Source organism: Choloepus didactylus, chromosome 9 (assembly GCF_015220235.1).
Source record: "Choloepus didactylus isolate mChoDid1 chromosome 9, mChoDid1.pri, whole genome shotgun sequence".
Taxonomy (NCBI): Eukaryota; Metazoa; Chordata; class Mammalia; order Pilosa; family Megalonychidae; genus Choloepus; species Choloepus didactylus.
This window is the reverse complement of record NC_051315.1, coordinates 17984226-18002236: the sequence shown is the minus strand read 5'-3', so window position 1 is coordinate 18002236 and position 18011 is coordinate 17984226. Positions and strand designations below refer to the sequence as shown.

General features: G+C 35.6%; 1 protein-coding gene across 2 annotated transcripts in view; it reads left to right on the top strand.

Annotated features, from left to right (window-relative positions):
• The window catches only part of DPP10 (dipeptidyl peptidase like 10), a 689331-nt gene that overhangs the window by 497899 nt on the left and 173421 nt on the right, over positions 1 to 18011 (top strand). For both annotated transcript variants that reach the window (XM_037849964.1, XM_037849965.1), the window contains exons 6-7: positions 2509 to 2561; positions 2660 to 2741. In XM_037849964.1, the coding sequence (XP_037705892.1) occupies positions 2509 to 2561; positions 2660 to 2741 (135 nt within the window). The remainder of the gene's footprint in view (positions 1 to 2508; positions 2562 to 2659; positions 2742 to 18011) is intronic.

Below are 18011 nucleotides of genomic sequence, written 5' to 3'. Positions count from 1 at the left end.
TTTGAGAGTTTTTAAGTCTCTCCAACATCGTACAAGAAAAAAGCAACTTCTTCTTCTAACCCTGTTCAAGATCCCACCCCCCTACCCCCCATTCTAAATGCTATATATTTCATTATGGGCATAGAATGCTGTTTCAATTATGGAAAGTTACAAAACAAGAAGTATTTGAAATCTGCTGATAATGTATACACATACACACACACACATCAAATGACAGTGAATTTAGAGGAAAGAGCTCTAAGCTAGAGTAGATGGTTATGTTCTCTTTTTCTGTAAATGGCAAACTGCAGACTTTGTTGTACACATAGCTATCAGTAGATGAGACTGAACCCCCTAAGTCCTTACTTCAACCTTCTATAGGTATGCCGGCAATTAAGGTTTGACTTTTTTGTTGGGGTCTTCAGCTTCAACACAGCAGCTAAGAGAAACAAATGTGGTATCAGGCTAAGAACTAGAAAGCTGAAAGTGTATTATATATCCCTCACTCTCCAATTTACAATATCCTGAAGTCTTTGGTGTTGACACTTTGAAAAGAGGCAGCAACCTCTATAATAAATATGATAGAAAGAAAACAAAATTCAGTAGTTATATCCAGCTCTGACCTGCTTTGCCTAAAACAGTAATGCACATAACTTTCTCTTGAGATGGATATGAGCCTAGAATTCAGGTATCAAGTGTGAGATGATTAACAGATGGAACCAATAGTCTCTTTCAACCATAGCACCATTGACACGTTTGTTTCTTTTGAAGACCGAGTGCTCATGGTAGTTTGCTTTGATAACAGAACTTTCTGTGATGGAAAACATGTTTATAGAGGTGGTCACATTTTTCATCTCTTTGTAAGCTATAGTCATAGGTTCAGGGTAAAAAATATGAAGTCAAATATGGAATTTTACAAGATACATGAAAGCCAAAATAGAAGGAAATATTATTTTTGCTTCTGCAACCCTGTAGTGAAGACAACCTTAAATTTAATAATCATTCAAAAAGAAATGGGAGAATACTGCTTCACTGTAAAACACAGTACTGAAACAAATGGAGGAGAGATTGCAATTTTGATGTAAAAAAGAGAATACTGTTATTTCTTTACAATATATCTGGCCAATCATGTTTAATTGAAGTTATCATAGCAACTAGAAGAAATAACAATTTTGACTCTTGGGAGTTTTAGTTGACAGAATTATATTTCTATAATATATATCCACTGCAGAACTGAAAAAAAGCTTTTTTAATTGCATGTTGAAAAATTAAAGAATCAACATAAGTTCTTTAAATTCTAGAAATAATAATACTGTTTAATGTAGCTAAGTTGAGAAAAATTACAATAGTTCCTCTACAAAACTTAGAGAAAAATCATTTTCACTGAAATATAACATGTTCATCATTTCTTTCCTAACCTATCTTTTGCGGTTTTCCTCACTTCCTCCCTATTCTACTATTCTTCTATTCCATCTCAATTCTTACTGTTTCATTTAGTAAGAACCAAAGTAACAGAGATATCTTTACCTTCCCAATTGTCCTATGTTTGGACTTTAATGTCACTTCTCTGATGGGTGCTGTAGCCCTTGCTAAAATGCCCTGTAAACAAACAAAAACAGGATTCTTTTTTTAAAGGGTACTAAAGTTTACTGAAGATCACACGCTTGCAACCAGCTGTTTAACACACTCTGTATCCCACCATCACTGTGAATAGGTGGGGGTGTTGTCCCCTTTGTCTTCCCTAACAAACACCTCAAGCTGCATGCTTTTCTCCCATCAGAATTATTAGTCAGTAAAGAAGGTTTCACGCAAACAGGTAGAGGATGCAATGGTAATTCACACTTGGACCTGGCATCATTCTAGTGGGGAAAGGAGACATGTACTTAAAATATTTATATAGTTTACACTATGGTGATAAGTGTCTTAAAAGTCAAACAGTAAACTGTCAGAGAGATGTCTCAACTGAGGGGGCCAGTGTGAGCTCTCTGCAGGGGCTGCATTAGAGGGAAAGTCCCCACTTGATTCAGGGTAGGATCTACCAGGGGGAAAAAAAAACAGAAAAAGTTCAGAGCACACAAGGGAGTTCATCTAATTGGATTGAACTATAGCCAGGCTAAAAAGATCTAGTGGGAGATAAGAGTGGAAAAGCACATAGAAGCCAAAACACCAAAATCCTTGAACATCAGTTGAGATCAAAAGGTTTGAATTTTATTCTCTAGGCAATAGGCAGCCACTGAAATTTTGAAAAAGAATGATATATAAACACCAGTATATTTGGTAAAGAGTGGATTGAATGAAGGATGGGATTGATGGCAGGGAGAGGAGTTTGGAGGCTATAACTGTAAGGAACAGAGAGAGAAATAAACTCCTGAAGTAGGAGATATACACGTTTTTATTTCTCCTTAACACCAGTTCCTGGATTTTATTTAAAACAACAACAAAAAAAAAAGACAAACACATGCACACATTAAAATAGAGATTTTCTTTCAAAGTAGGGTGAATAACTGTTTCTTTCTTCCTTTGTTTCAGATTTTTCATTACTCGTATACTGCTTCATATGTGATTTACAACATACACACTAGGTAAGTTCTTTGATTGTCTGGTTTTCATGAGCAGTTGTCCATCTGAATTGTTGGTGGACATGCATTTGTTCATGTAAAAATATTTACATTTTTTCAAGGGAAGTTTGGGAGCTAAACCCTCCAGAGGTAGAGGACTCCGTCTTGCAGTACGCGGCCTGGGGTGTCCAAGGACAGCAGCTGGTAAGCACAGATATTATTATGCACCACTACTGCGAGTCAGGGGCTCATGGGATGGCCTTCAGAAACTATTTCTACGTTAGAAAATGCCCTTTATACTTGGTAGTTTACAAAGTACCTTCATATCTCATTTAGTATTATAACAAGAATATAGCAAATGATACTCGTTTTTATTTTATAGTTTAATTGAAACATTTAACAATTTGTAGAGTAATGTAGGATTAAACTGCTGGTGAATAATGAAACATAGAAAAGAGTCCAATAATAGTAGGGTCTAGTCTTATGCTTTTTCCATTATGCAATATTGTTAATTTTCATGCAAATTTCAAAAAAGAAATCATTTATTCTTAACGATATCTTCAGGAAAAAAATTTAAGACAGAAGTCTACATTTGACAGTGTTCTTTTAAAAGAGGATTTTTCATCATATTATATTTAGAAATAATCATAAATGCGAATTTTTTTTTTATTATAAAAGCAGTATAAGGAATGTATTCTGGTACACATCTCCTGGTGTCCATGTAAAGGACTTTCTGAAGGGAATCCTGTCGAGGGATTTGTGTTGTTTGGTTCTGTAGCAGACACATGCTCACATGTACTAGGCATTGCCAAATGGATTTCTGAAGTGTTTGTTATTTACTCTCCTACCAGCAACAACGTATGAGTTCTCTTTATTCTATATGCTCACCAACTTAAATTATCCTCTAGCTTATGGGTATGAAATAGTATTTCATTGTAACTTGAGTAATACTTCCTATTTCCTTGATTTCGAATGAGTCTGAGAAAATCTTTATTCATGTACTGGCTGTTTATGTTCCTTCATATGTGAAATACCTATTGATATCTTTTCCCCATACTTCTCAGTGTTTTTGTTTTTTTTGGTGGGGGGGGTCTTATTTAAATTAAAAATGTCTTTTTATATTCTGGATGCTAATACTTTGTCAACTCTATCTTTGCTTAGTTGTTGCCCGTACTTTTTACTCTCTTTAGATTTCATTTCTACAAACATTATTTTAAAATAAATGTAGTCTGGTTTGTATTTTTATGTCTTATTTGAGAAATTCTTACAATTAAGTCGTACATCTTTATTTCAGTCATTCTCCTAGAAGTTATTTAAGTTGTGCTCTCTATGTTTGGGTTCTTGATCTATCTGAAATTGCCTTTTGGGCATGGTGTTAAATCATTATTCATTTTTATATAAATTCCATGTGGCCAACTGTTTTCCCAATACCTTTTATTGACCAGTCAATCCTTTCTTTACTCTTCTACAGTGTGATGTTGCTTATGTGCATGAGTCTTCTTCCAGCTCTCAATTTTGTTCAGTTTGTCTATCTGTCTATCCATGACCCTAAACAACAGCATGTTAATTAAAAGCCTTAATTTGTTATAAAGCAGTTACCTGTCTTTCATTTTACATCTTGAAATGGATCTTGAGTCTTTTTACTTTTAACTCTTTCATATGAACTACCTTTCAAGTTACACACACATACCTGCCCACGTTGGTAATTTGAATGGTGTTACTTTGAATCTGTAGGTCAATTTTGGGATATAAACATTTTAATGATATTTCATTTTCATATCCATGAACATTTTATATAGCTTCAGTTATTTTGGACTTCATTAATTTGTCTCAGGGAAATTTTATAATTATTTACCTAAAGAAATCTGTACCTTGGAATCATGGTTGCTGTTTTAAATGCTGTCCTTTTTGTTCTTGTGGGTTTTTTTTAAATGTCATTGGTGCATAGAAATGTAATTAAATTATTTTATTGATTTTGTGTACATCAGCCATGCTAAGCACACTTAATAATTGCTAATTATTTTGATGTAGACTATCATATTAATGGTGAATAATGTTAATATTGTGTCTTCCATTTGAACATTTATACTTTATATTTATTTTTCTTATCTTACTACACTAGTAACCTATGAATGTATCTAGGTTTGGTGGTTTGTGAGATATTTTTTAAAAATTAATTCTTTATGGTTATAGGATTATTTAAGTTGTAGATTTATTTTTGAATTAGTTTTAGTAATATACATTTCTAGGAATCTATCTCACCTAAGTTTCCAAATTTTTAGCATAATATTTTTAGTAACATTCATGTTATCCTTTTATTCTCTGCATTTGTTGTTATATCTTTTTCTTCTTTCCTAACATAATTTATAAATACATGCTTTCTTTTAGTCCTAATCAACCTTGGTTGATTTTTGTTAATTTCTTGTTTGTCTTCTTAAATAGCCAGCTTTTCAATTTATTTGAGTCTTACTATTATAATTCTTTTTCCTATTTCATTATTTTTGGGTTTTTATTTCTCTCAAATTTCTTTTATTTCCCTCCTCTTATTTTCTATGGGTTCATTCTGATATGTTTTATTCTAACTTCTTGGGATGAATGCCGAGCCCACACCTTTCAGGTTTTTTGTTTTTTGTTTTTCATTTTCTAACATAAGCACTGAAATCTATAGATTTCTCTCTAAATTCTGCATAATCTTCACTCCAGAACTTTTGATAGTAGTATTTTATTAGCAATTAAATATTTTTCCAGTATACTCTGTGGTGTCTTCTTTTTTCAGGTAGATTTTTCAAAGTTTTTAAATTTACAAATTGGAATGATTTTGAAACAAATGTTTAGAAGCCAGACACAAGCCTTCATAATAGTGACTTTTGAAACCAATGAGATTGGATTAAGGCTTAGTAGAAATTTTGAACTGTTCTCCCTATGATGGAGAATTTTATGCATTCTCCATGTGATAGGTATCATGTTCTTGAATACGTCTTTTAGATCAATCTTAATAATTATATTGTTTAAAACATACTTCCTAATAAAATGAGTATCAGGTTATATGAATTTTCTTTCCCTTAGTATTCTTTCAGTTTTTGCTTATATAATTTGAAACCATGTTCTATTATGAGTGAGAGAGTTTGAAAATGTTAACTCTTCTTAGTAAATTGAAACTCAGACATTTTTATCAGTATCTGCTTACCCTATTTGTTTTCAAAAATCCTGACTAACCAACCCTCACCCTATCCTTTAACAGAGATAGAATCCTCCAATTTTAATTTTTTACTTAGGATTGCTGCTTTAACATCTGGTGGGCTAAGGTTCATTACTTTTCTCCCGTGAGCCTCAATTTCTTCACTTATGAAATAAAGATATATGTGCCATCATGTCATTATGGCAATTAATTGGAGTAATATAAGTAATTCCCTTAATAAGGTGCCTGATATAAATAAATATTCACTCACTATTTCTGTGTTGCTCTAATTAATATTTTTATTCAGTTTTTTATACTATGAAATGCTTTCTTAAGCTGATTGGTGAAATAGGGAAGTAGTGCCATATATTTCACATCACAAGAGACTGTGAAATAACATCTAATACTAAATGTTACTGGTTGTTAGTGGAAAAAGATCTGGACTGTGAAACATTCTAGTAGTTGGTTATGTGAACCTTGGGCAAGTCATTATTCCCTTCGGCACCTCACTTTGTTTTCATCATCAGTAAAATGAGGGCATTTGACTCTGTTTGTTGGCCTCCTTTATATAAAATATATCATTCTGCTTCTTTAAAAACTGAGATTATTTTTTTTAATTCATAAAGATCAGATAAAGTAGAAGTGAGAACATGGAAGACTGAAAAAAGAGTGAAGGAGTATTTGGCATGACAGATTTCATTCATTAAAAAAACAAAGCAAAACTTAGCTTGCCACCCTGAAACAGTCCCAGAGTCAGCCAAGCTAAAGATTAGTGTGTTGGCATTTGAAAAAATATTTGCAACTCCAAACTACCATTGTGCCTTGGTGGATTTGTTCCTTAAACACAAAAGCTAAGTGGTAAATGTAATATTAAAATGAAAACTACTTATGATACAGAAAATAAGCAACAGTGAAATAAATTATGTTAACCCTGGTCTTTAATATTACACATGCTTAACATTGTTTTGTGAATTCAGAAAAAAGGGACATTGATTAAACAAACCTTTACCCTAGAATACCGAGAAGCATATACAAAGATTCTAGTCATTAAAATTGAAGCTGCTTAAACATGTTTATGGTTGTGTTTCACAAAGAGACATCCTACATAGTAGCCTTTTTCACTGTCATGCCCATACTAAATGGTTGAGTAGTTGAATAAATAATTACAGGGGAAATAAGGCAATAACTTGAATGAAAAATTAATATAATTTTCCAGATTATGTAGATTGTGAACAGTATGTTTGCTTTTAGGGAGATGCATTTAATCTTCCTTGGTAGGACTGTCTTTAGGTTCCTTGTGACATTCTTGAAGAAAGACAGCTAGGCTGCATGGGATGTGCTAGATATAAAGGTGGTAGACTTGATTCTGAGAAGGCATGTGATCAATCTATTTGTGGATGGTGGTGAGTGAGTGCAAGAAGAGGGCATTTTCTCTGTCCCTGCTGATTGACTCTGACGATGTGAGCAAAAGAGCTGGTCCAATTGACCAGAGACAAATTCACAACAAATGAAATTCCAGAACCCAGAACACTAAGGTACCTTCATATTTATATTACTGAAGAGTCCTTTGGAGAATCTTGAAAATTTTTGTTGGTTTCAATGATTTTCTTATTTTCCAAGCCCAAGAGGAGCCCACACCTATGCCTAAGTAATAACAGTTTGACACACTGAAGGTGGAATTACTAATTGTATGCATTTTCTTTACTGAACCCTATATGTTACTGAGTTCTTATTCTTTAAGATACCTTACAAAATCATTAAAAAATACTAAAACAATTATAAAAATCATAGGTCCTTTCACAGGAGCCAGATGGCAGGTATTTGAATCCTGGATTCAGTAGTTACTAGATGTTGACTTTAAGAGCAACACTTTTTTATCTAGATGTTCCCCATCTGTAAAATGGGGGTGATAGCAGCAATTAATTGTGGTGTTTCTGGTGTTTAAGGTATTACTATAGAGGGAGAAAAATTTGAATAGTATGGCATGTAGTAATTATTACAGGTTAATTTTTCCAATTATTCTAAAAAAGAGATTTAACACACCTTGTTGCAGGAGGGGGTAAGATGGAGGCATAGAGAGGAGTGGAATTTAATTAGTCCCCTGGAACAACTAATGAAAAACCAGGAACAACTAGTAAATAATTTGGTGTAACTGCTGGGGGACAACTGTGACTGTCCACACATCATACACCAACCTGGATTGGGAGGAATGCCTGAAATCACAGCATAAAATCTGTAAGTAAAAACTGCAGACCTGTGCTGGGAGCCCCCTCCCCCCACGGCAGACTGAGCTGCAAAACCTCGCTGTGGTAGAGAGCAGCAGTCTCCCAGCAAGCAAATATAGTTCAACTGAACTCCAACTGGGGTTTCAATTAACAAATGTGGACTGCTGAATACAAGCGGCAAACCCCCAACAAGCAGAGAGAGGCTTTTAGTGACAAGTGACCTTAAAGAACCAGAAGACTCATCTGTCCCGGGAGGGAGAGCCTGGAAGACCAGGTGTTACCTCTGGCCAACTAGTGAAATTGGGGGACCGTGTACTGGCTCTAAAAGGGGGCTTTCTGTCCCTTTTTCTATCTCTCTCAGTAGAGAGAGCCTCAGCCATTTTCAGTTAGTAGCACTCTGACCCAGACAGGGATGGAGACAACAGAGTCAGAGAGATAGCAATTCAAATGAAGATGATAACTCCCTAGGGGGTGTATCTTTCCTAAGAGTAAGGAAAGGGGCCCAGCTTTCCCTTCAGAACCAGACCCCAGAGCCTGAGGGGAAAACAGCCAAAACACCTCCTTACACCAGTTGGGAGCAATAGGCTGACAGGCACTACCTGCTGGGCAGGTTAAGAAAAGCACAGTGGCTAGAGACCTAATAGGAAAGTCTGTGAAACTCTAAGGCACACCTGCAGGGAGACTTGAAACTGAATAAAACCCCACTCTGAGATCCAAACGCATTGTGGTCTGGGAAAATTTGATTGGGGTAACCAGGGAAACCAGATGCCTAGACAACAGAAAACTACAATCTACACTAGGAAAAACAGAGATATGGCCCAGTCAAAGGAACACACTTACACCTCAATTAAGATACAGTTGAGGTATTGTTTCACTTTAATGAAACAATCTATTAAAGATTTTCAAAGAAATGTGTTAAATCAAATCAAAAACCAAATCAATGAGTTCATAGAAGATATGTCAAAAGAGATGAAGGCTATAAAGAAAACACTGGGCAAACATAGGTAGAAATCAAAAGTTTGAAAAAACTACTGACAGAAACTATGGAAATGAAAGGCACAAAACAAGAGAGGAAAAACAATGGAGACATACAACAACAGATCTCAAGGGGCAGAAAAAACACTCAGGAACTTGAGAATAAGACACATGAAATCCTACACACAAAAGAACAGATAGGGAAAACAATGGAAAAATATGAGCAACATCTCAGGGAATTGAATGACAACATGAAGCACATGAATGTATGTGTCATCGGTGTCCCAGAAGGAGAAGAGAAGGGAAAAGGGGAAGAAGCAATAATAGAGGAAATAATCAATGAAAATTTCCCATCTCTTATGAAAGGCATAAAATTACAGATCCAAGAAGCGCAGCATACCCCAAACAGAATAGATCTGAATAGACCTATGCCAAGACACAATAATCAGATTATCAAACATCAGAGATGAAGAGAGAATCCTGAAAGCAAGAGAGAAGTGATCTATCACATACAAAGGAAGCTTGATAAGACTATGTGTGAATTTCTCAGTAGAAACCATGGAGGCAAGAAGGAAGTGGTGTGATATATTTAAGATACTGAAAGAGAAAAACTGTCAACCAAGAATCCTATATGCAGCAAAACTGTCCTTCAGATATGAGGGAGAGTTTAAAATATTCTCTGACAAACAGACAGTGACAGAGTTTGTGAACAAGATATCTGCTCTACATGAAATAATGAAGGGATCACTACAGACAGATAGGGAAAGACAGGAGTGAGAGGATTGTAACACAATTTTGTGTGATGGTAGCATAGCAATGTAAGTACACGGAACAAAGATGACTGTGAGTATGGTTGAAAGAGGAAAGTTGGGAGCATGTGGGACACCAGAAGGAAAGACAAAAGATGAAGACTGGGACTGTATAACTTCATGAAACCTAGAGTGGTCAACAATTGTGATAGTATGTATAAATATGTTTTTGCATGAGGGAGAACAAATGAATAGCAGCCTTGCAAGGTGTTAAAAATACTGTGGTATTGGGGAAAAGTACAATCAATGCAAACTAGAGACTATAGTTAACAAAAACATTACATCATGCTTCCTTTAATGTAACAACCGCAATATAGTAAAACTAAATGCCTTTAAGAGGGGGTGCATAACGGAGGGTATGGGACTCTTGGCATTGGTGATATTGTCTGACCCTTTTATTCTACTTTAGGTTAACTCTATCTTTCCTTTCTTTTCTTTTTGCTGCCATGTGTTTTTTTTTCTTCTTTCTTTTTCTTTTTCTTTTTTCTTTTGTCTCTCTACCTTCTTTGACTCTTCCTCCTTCTTTGTGGATGAAATGGAGATGTCCTTATATAGATGGTGGTGATGGTGGTAAAATACATAAATATGTGACTATACAGGGGACCATCAATTGTTTACTTAGGGCAGAAAGTATGGTGGGTGAACAAAACTGTCTTTAAAAAAATATGGATTGATAAGAAACCTTAAGGACACTACACTGAGTGAAATGTCAGTCACATAAGGACAAATATTGCATGGTATCACTAATTATAATATGTAAACTAATAGACATGAAATGTAAGTTACCAGGATATAGAACTAGGCTAAAGAATGGGGAGCAGTTGCTTATAATCAACTAGGTTGAACTTAAGTGTTTGGAAATGGACAGAGGTGACGGTAGCACATTATTGTGAGAATAACTAACAGTGCTGAATGGTGTGTGAATGTGGTGGAAGGAGGAAGCTTAAGAGTCACATGTGTCACCAATAAGGTAAAAAATGGGAATGTAATGTGGTGGGCAAATGTCTGTGATTAACTGTACAAATATTAGAAATCTCTCTCATGAACTAGAACAAATGTATGACACTATAACTAGAAGTTAATAATAGAGGGATATATGGAGAAAATCTATACCTATTGCAAACTATGTACTACAGTTAGTATTTTAACATTCTTTCATCAACAGTAGCAAACGTACTATATCAATACTGTGAGTCAATAATGCGGGGGTTATTAGGGGTATGGGAGGATTTGAGTTTTCTTTTTTTGTCTTCATTTCTTTTCTGGAGTAATGAAAATGTTCTAAAAATTGAAAAAAAATTGTGGTGATGGATGCACAGCTGTATGATGGTACCGTGGAAAATTGATTGTACACTTTGGATCTTTGGATAATTGCATGGTATGTAAATAATTTCAATAAAATTACTTTTAAAAAAACCCTTGTTCCTGGAACTTAAGCTTCTTAGGAAACATTAGTTTCACTGGTTTTGTTAATGGAACAAATTACAGTGCCATAATTAACTTCAGACCTTGGTTTACATTGATTGTATTTTTTCCATATACCATTCCATTTTCAACACCTTGCAATGGTGATATTCATTAGTTATCCCTCATGTAAAACCTTTCTTATATTTTTACATTTGATAACCATCAGTGTCCACTTTAGGTTTTGCTAAGTTATACAGTCTCAGTTTTTATCCTCTACCTATCCTTCTGGTGTTATACATGCTCCTAGCTTTCCTTGTTCAACTATGCTCAGACTCAGCTTTGTTTGTTTGTTTTACATACAGTATTGTGCTACCATCAGATAGTATTGTGCTATTCATTTATGGATCTTTACAGTCAATCCTGATGAACATTCTGTACTCCCTCAGCATCAAATGCCCAATCTCCATCTTCTTTATATTTCCTCATAACCTGTGTTTTCAACTTTAACTCTCAGTTTGCTCATTATAGTTAGTCCATATTAGTGAGACCATACAGTATTTCTTTCTGGCTAATCTCACTCAACTTGATGTCCTCAAGGTTCATCCACATTGTTATATGTGTCATGACTTTATTCCATCTTACGTTTGCATAATGTTCCATTGTATGTATGTACCACAGTTTGTTTATCCACTCGTCCATTAATGGACATTGGGGTTTTCCCATCTCTGGCAATCATGAATAATGTCTCTATAAACATTGGTGTACAAATGTCTATTTGTGTCCCTACCTTCAGTTCCTCTGAGTATATACCTAGTAATGGGATTGCTGGATCATACGGCAGTTCTATACATAGCTTGCTTAGGAACTGCCAAACTGCCTTCCAGAGCAATTATACCATTCTACATTCCCACCAATAGTGAATAAATGTACCTATTTATCCACATCCTCTCCAGCACTTGTAGCTTTCTTTCTTTTTTTTTTTTTTAAATAATGGCCATTCTAGTAGGTGTAATATGTTATCGCATTGTGGTTTTGATTTGCATTTCCCTAATAACTAGTGAAATTGGACCTAGTTTTGTATGTTTTTGAGATATTTGTGTTTCCTCTTTGGAAAAGTGTCTGTCCATGCCTTGTGCCAAAATTTCAATTGGGTTCTTTGTCTTTTTGTTGTTGAGTTATAGGATCTCTTTATATATTCTGAATATTAAACCCTTATCTGATAGTTGTTTTTCAAATATTGTCTCCCATTTCATAGGCTGCCATTTTACTCTTCTGACAAAGTCCTTGAATGCACAAAAGTGTTCGATTTTGAGGAGATCTCATTTATGTATTTCGTCTTTCATTGTCACACTTTGGTGTAAGGTCTAGGAAACCACCTCCTACCTCAAGATCTTTAAGATATTTCCTACATTTTCTTCTAATAATTTTATGTTCTTAGCTCTAATGCTTAGATCTTTGATCATTTTGAGTTAATTTTTGTATAAGGTATGATATATAGGGGTCCTCTTTCATTATTTTGGATATGGAGATCCAGTTCTCCATGCACCTTTTGTTGAAGAGGCTGCTTTGTCCCTGTTGAGTCAACTTGACTTCCTTACCAAATATCACTTTTTCATAGATGAGAGGGTCTATTTCTGAACACTCAATTTGATTCAATTGGACAATATATCTATCTTTATGCCAGTACCATGCTGATTTAACCACTGTAACTTTGTAATATGCTTTAAAGTCAGGTAGTGTAAGACCTCCTACTTCATTTTTCTTTCCTAAGATGTTTTTATCTATTTGGGGCACCCTGCCCTTCCAAATGATTTTGGCTGTTGGTTTCCTATTTCTGCGAAGTAAACTTTTGGGATTTTGATTGGTATTGCATTGACTCAATGCCAATACCAATTTGGGTAGAATTGACATCTTAACTATATTTAGTCTTCCAATCCATGAGCATGATATGTCCTTCCATTTATTCAGGTCTTCCTTGATTTCTTTTGACAATGTTTTTATACTTTTCTGAGTATAGGTCTTTTACATCCGTGGTTAAATTTGTTCCTAAATATTTGATTCTTTTGGTTTCTATTGTAAATGGAATTTTTTTCTTGATTTCCTCATAAGATTGCTCCTTACTAGTGTATGGAAACACTACTGATTTTTGTGTGTTGATCTTGTATCCTGCCACTGCATTGTACTAATTTATAAGCTCTAGTAGCTTTGCTGTAGATTTTTCAGGATTTTCTACATAAAGAATCATGTCATCTGAAAACTGAAAATTTTACTTCTTCCTTTCCAATTTGAATGCCTTTTATTTCTTTTCCTTGACTAATTGCTCTATCTAGAACTTTCACCACAATGTTGAATGGTGCACTGGGCTTCCTTGTCTTGTTCCTGATCTTAGAAGGAAAGCTTTCCGTCTTTCCCCATTGACTATAATATTAGCTGTGGGTTTTTCATATATTTGCTTTATCATATTGAGGAACTTCCCTTCTATTCCTATCCTTTCAGGTATTTTAATCAAGAAAGGATGTTGAATTTTGTCAAATGCCTTTTTTGCATCAATTGAGATGATCATGTGGTTTTTCTCCTTTGATTTGTTGATTTGGTATATTACATTAATTCAATTTCTTTTGTTGAACCACTCTTACATACCTGGAATAAAACCCACTTGGTCATGGCATATAATTCTTTTAATGTGCTGCTGAATTCAATTTGCGAGTGTTTTGCTGAGGATTTTTGCATCTATAGTCATTAAAGAGATTGGTCTGTAATTTCTTTTCTTGTAATATCTTTGTTTGTCTTTGATATTAGGGTGATGCTTGCTTCATAGACTGAGTTCAGCAGCTTTCTCCTCTTCAATTTTTTTGAAGCATTTGAGCAGGATTGGTACTAATTTTTTCTTGAATGCTTGGTAGAATTCACATGTGAAGCCATCTGATCATGGAATTTTTTTTTTGAGGGGGGTGGTTTGCTGATGAATTCAATCCCTTTACTTGTGATTGGTTTGTTGAGGTCTTCTATTTCTTCTTGAATCAGTGTTTGTTGTTCATGCTTTTCTAGGAAGTTTTCCATTTCATCTAAGTTGTCTAGTTTGTTAGCATGTAGTTGTTCATACTGTCCTCACTTTATCTCCTTTATTTCTGCAGGGTCAGTAGTTATGTCCCTCCTCCTATTTCTTATCTTATTTATTTGCATCTTCTCTCTTTTTTCTGTAAGCCTAGCTAAGGGTCCATTGATTTTATTGATTTTCTCAAAGATCCACCTTCTGTTTCTGTTGATTCTCTCTATTGTTTTCATGTTCTCAATTTCATTTATTTCTGCTCTAATCTTTGTTATTTCTTTCATTCTGTTTGCTTTGGCATTAGTTTGCTGTTATTGATCTAGTTCCTCCAGGTGAGCAGTTAATTCCTTGATTTTTGCTCTTTCTTCTTTCTAAATATAGATATATAGGGCAATAAATTTCCCCCTCATCAGTGACTTTACTGCATCCTGTAAATTCTGATATGTTGTGGTCTAATTTTCATTTGCCTCAAGATACTGACTGATTTCTCTTTTAATTTCCTCCTTGAAACAACCACTGGTTGTTTAGCAGTGTGTTCATTAGGCTCCATATATTTGTGAATTTTCCTCCCTTCTGCCTGTTATTGATTTCCAACTTCATTCCATTGTGATCCGAAAAAGTGTGTTGTATAATTTTAATCTTTTAAAATTTATTTAGAATTGCTTTTTGACCCACGATGTTTTCTATCCTGGAGAATGATCCATGAGCACTTGAGAAATATGTGTATCCTGCTGTTGTGGGGTATAATGTTCTGTAAATGTGTGTTAAGTCTAGTTCATTTATCATGCTATTCAAAATCTTTGTTTCCTTATTGATCCTCCATCTAGATGTTCTTGCCATTGATGATAGTTGTGTACTGAAGTCTCCAACTATTATTGTAGAGGTGCCTCTTTCTCCCTTCAATGCTGTCAGTGTTTGCTTCATGGCTTTTGGGGCCCACTGGCTTGGTGCATAAATATTTATCATTGTTATGTCTTCTTGATGAATTGTCCCTTTTGTTAATAAATAGTGTCCTTCTTTGTTTCTTTTAATTGTACATTTGTAGACTAATTTGGCTGATATTAGTATAACTACCCTTACTCTGTTCTGGTTGTTGTTTGTGTGAAATATCTTTTTCCATCTTTTCAACCTATTTTGACTTTCTGTCTAACATAATTGTAGACAGCATATAGATGGGTCCTGTTTTTTAACAGGACCATTCTTCCAGTCTGTGTATTTTGATTGGGGAGTTTAATCTATTAACATTTAATGTTATTACTCTAAAGGCAGTACTTCTGCCATTTTGTCTTTTGGATTTTGTATGTCACATCTTATTTTTTTCTCTCTTTTTACCTTTACTGATAATTTCCATTTCTACACCCTTCTCCGAACCTCTCTCCCCTGTGTTTTCCTATCAGCCTGTGGCACTCCCTTCAGTATTTCTTATAGAGTGGTCTCTTGTTCACAAAGTCTCTCAGTGTCTGTTTGTCTGAAAAGATTTTAAATTCTCCCTCATTTTTGAAGAACAATTTTGCCATACATAGAATTCTTGGTTGGCAGTTTTTCTCTTTCAGTATCTTAAACATGTCATACCACTGCCTTCTCACTTCATGGTTGCTACTGAGAAATCTGCATATAGTCTTACTGAGCTTCCCTTGTATGTGATGGATTGCTTTTCTCTTGCTACTTTCAGAACTGTGTCTTTTTCTTTGACATTTGACAATCTTTTTATTAAGTGTCTTGGAGAAGATCTATTCCCATCTCTTCTGTTTGGGGTATGCTGCACTTCTTGGGTTTGTAATTTTATGTTTTTCGTAAGATTTGGGAAATTTTCAGTTATTATTTCTTCCAATATTCTTTCTGCCCCATTTCCCTTCTCTTCTCCCTCTGGGACATGCATAATACATATATCCTTGTCCTTCATTGTCCCTCAGTTCCCGAGACCCTGCTTATATTTCTTCATTATTTCCCTATCTACCCTTTTATGATTAGTATTTCAGATGTCCTGTCTTCTGCCTCACTAATCCTTTCTTCTGCCTCTTCAAATTTGTTATTGTATATCTCCATTGTGTTTTTCATCTCTCCTATTGTGCCTTTCATTCTCATAGGGTCTGCCATTTGTTTTTTCAAGCTTTTGCATTCTTCTGTATGGACAGCCTGTGTCTTCTTTATATCCTTCTTCTCTTTGCCACATTTTCCTTCAACTCATTGAACTGATTTAGAAGATGTTTTGAATATCTTTAATTAGTTGTTTCAACTCCTGTATCTCAGTTGAGGTGTTAGTTTGTTCCTTTGGGTCATATCTTCATGCTTCCTAGTATGATTCATGATTTTTTGCTGGTGTCTGAGCACCTGATTTCCTTGATTAGTTTATTCTGGATGTCTTTTTTCTCTCTTTTACCTAGGGTTTTCCTGTTGTCTGGCTTTTTTTCTCTCTTCTTTCATATTCAGTTCAACTTATTCTAGACCTCTAGCATAGCTTATCTTTAAGTGATCAGAATTTTTCAAGTCTCGTTTTTCCGGTTCTTCCCCTGCCTATACAGAAGTTTTGTTTGTTTGTTTGTTTGTTTTGTGGAGGGTTGCCCCAGATAAGATAGACTCCCCCCCATTCGGATTTTTCCAGGCAAGACAGGCCCAGGACTGAGGAAGAGGGTGTAATCAGTATCCAGGTTTCCTTCAGAGGAGACACAGCAGGGTGCCAGTCTTTCATGTGAAGCCTGTTTATTCTGTGGTTTTTCTACCCACCCCCCAGCAGGTGTCACCTGTCAGCCCACAGCTTCCACTGGTGCACAGTGGTGCAGTGCCTTTAATTCTCAGCAGACCCTTTCTGCCAGGGGCATGGTTGAGACAAAGGCTGAAACAGAGCAGTCTTAAAGCATTTCTGTTTTCGAGCCCCTAGGGTCTGAGTTCAATGAAGGCAGGCCACCTCCCGCCCCCCTTTTCTTGGGGAAAATAAACTCTTTAGGAAATAATCTCCTTCACCTGGCTATTTACTTTGTCTAACCGACATATCTTAATTCTGCCTTTGCCTGGGGCAGTGCTGACAACTGAATTTTCCTGGAGCTTTCTTTACTGGGCTTCTAAAAAGTAAAAGAAAAAAATTTTAAACAAAAACAAAACCCTTTTCAGAGCTGGTCTCACCCTCTCCCCACCTCCAGGTTCACCAGTCAACCAAATTGGTACCTGGCTCTATATGCCCCTTTTCTTGCGGCACAGCCCTTTTCCAGTATTCTCAGCTCATCCAACTCCAAAAGCCTGTTTTCTTTTCTTTCTTTTTTTTCTCATCAGCCCCTCTACCTCTGGGTTCCTTCGGGCTTGCTCTGGGTTCATCTGTATCTGCAGTCCAAATATATTAATTAAATATGCATTTGGTGCTTCGTGGAGTTCTCTAGTAGAACTACTACTTTTTCCTCTGGGGAAGTGACTCAATACAGCCTGCTGTGCCAGTCAGGGAGGGGTGCCAGCCTCCACAGATTGGGAGACTTACTCAGTTATGTACTCTGATCTCAGCTCTTCTACCCATTCCAGCCTGGCGTATGATGTGTGTTTGGTCTCGGAAATCCCCCAAACACTTGTTTCAGACTGTTTTTGTCTATTTACTAGCTGCCCTAGAGGACAAACTCAATTCTACACCTCCTTGTTCCACCATCTTTCCCCACCTCTCCTGAATTCTTTCTTAATTTGTGACCTAAGTTTGACAGGTGAAAGCTTAAGTTTGTTCATATTAAAAATGGAAGACACCCATAAATACTTCCAATGTTGTTTGTGGTCTCAGTGAGATATGGCATGTATGACACTTGGCATAGTAAGAACTCAGTAAGTGATAGCTATTGTGTTCATTCTAACCTGTCT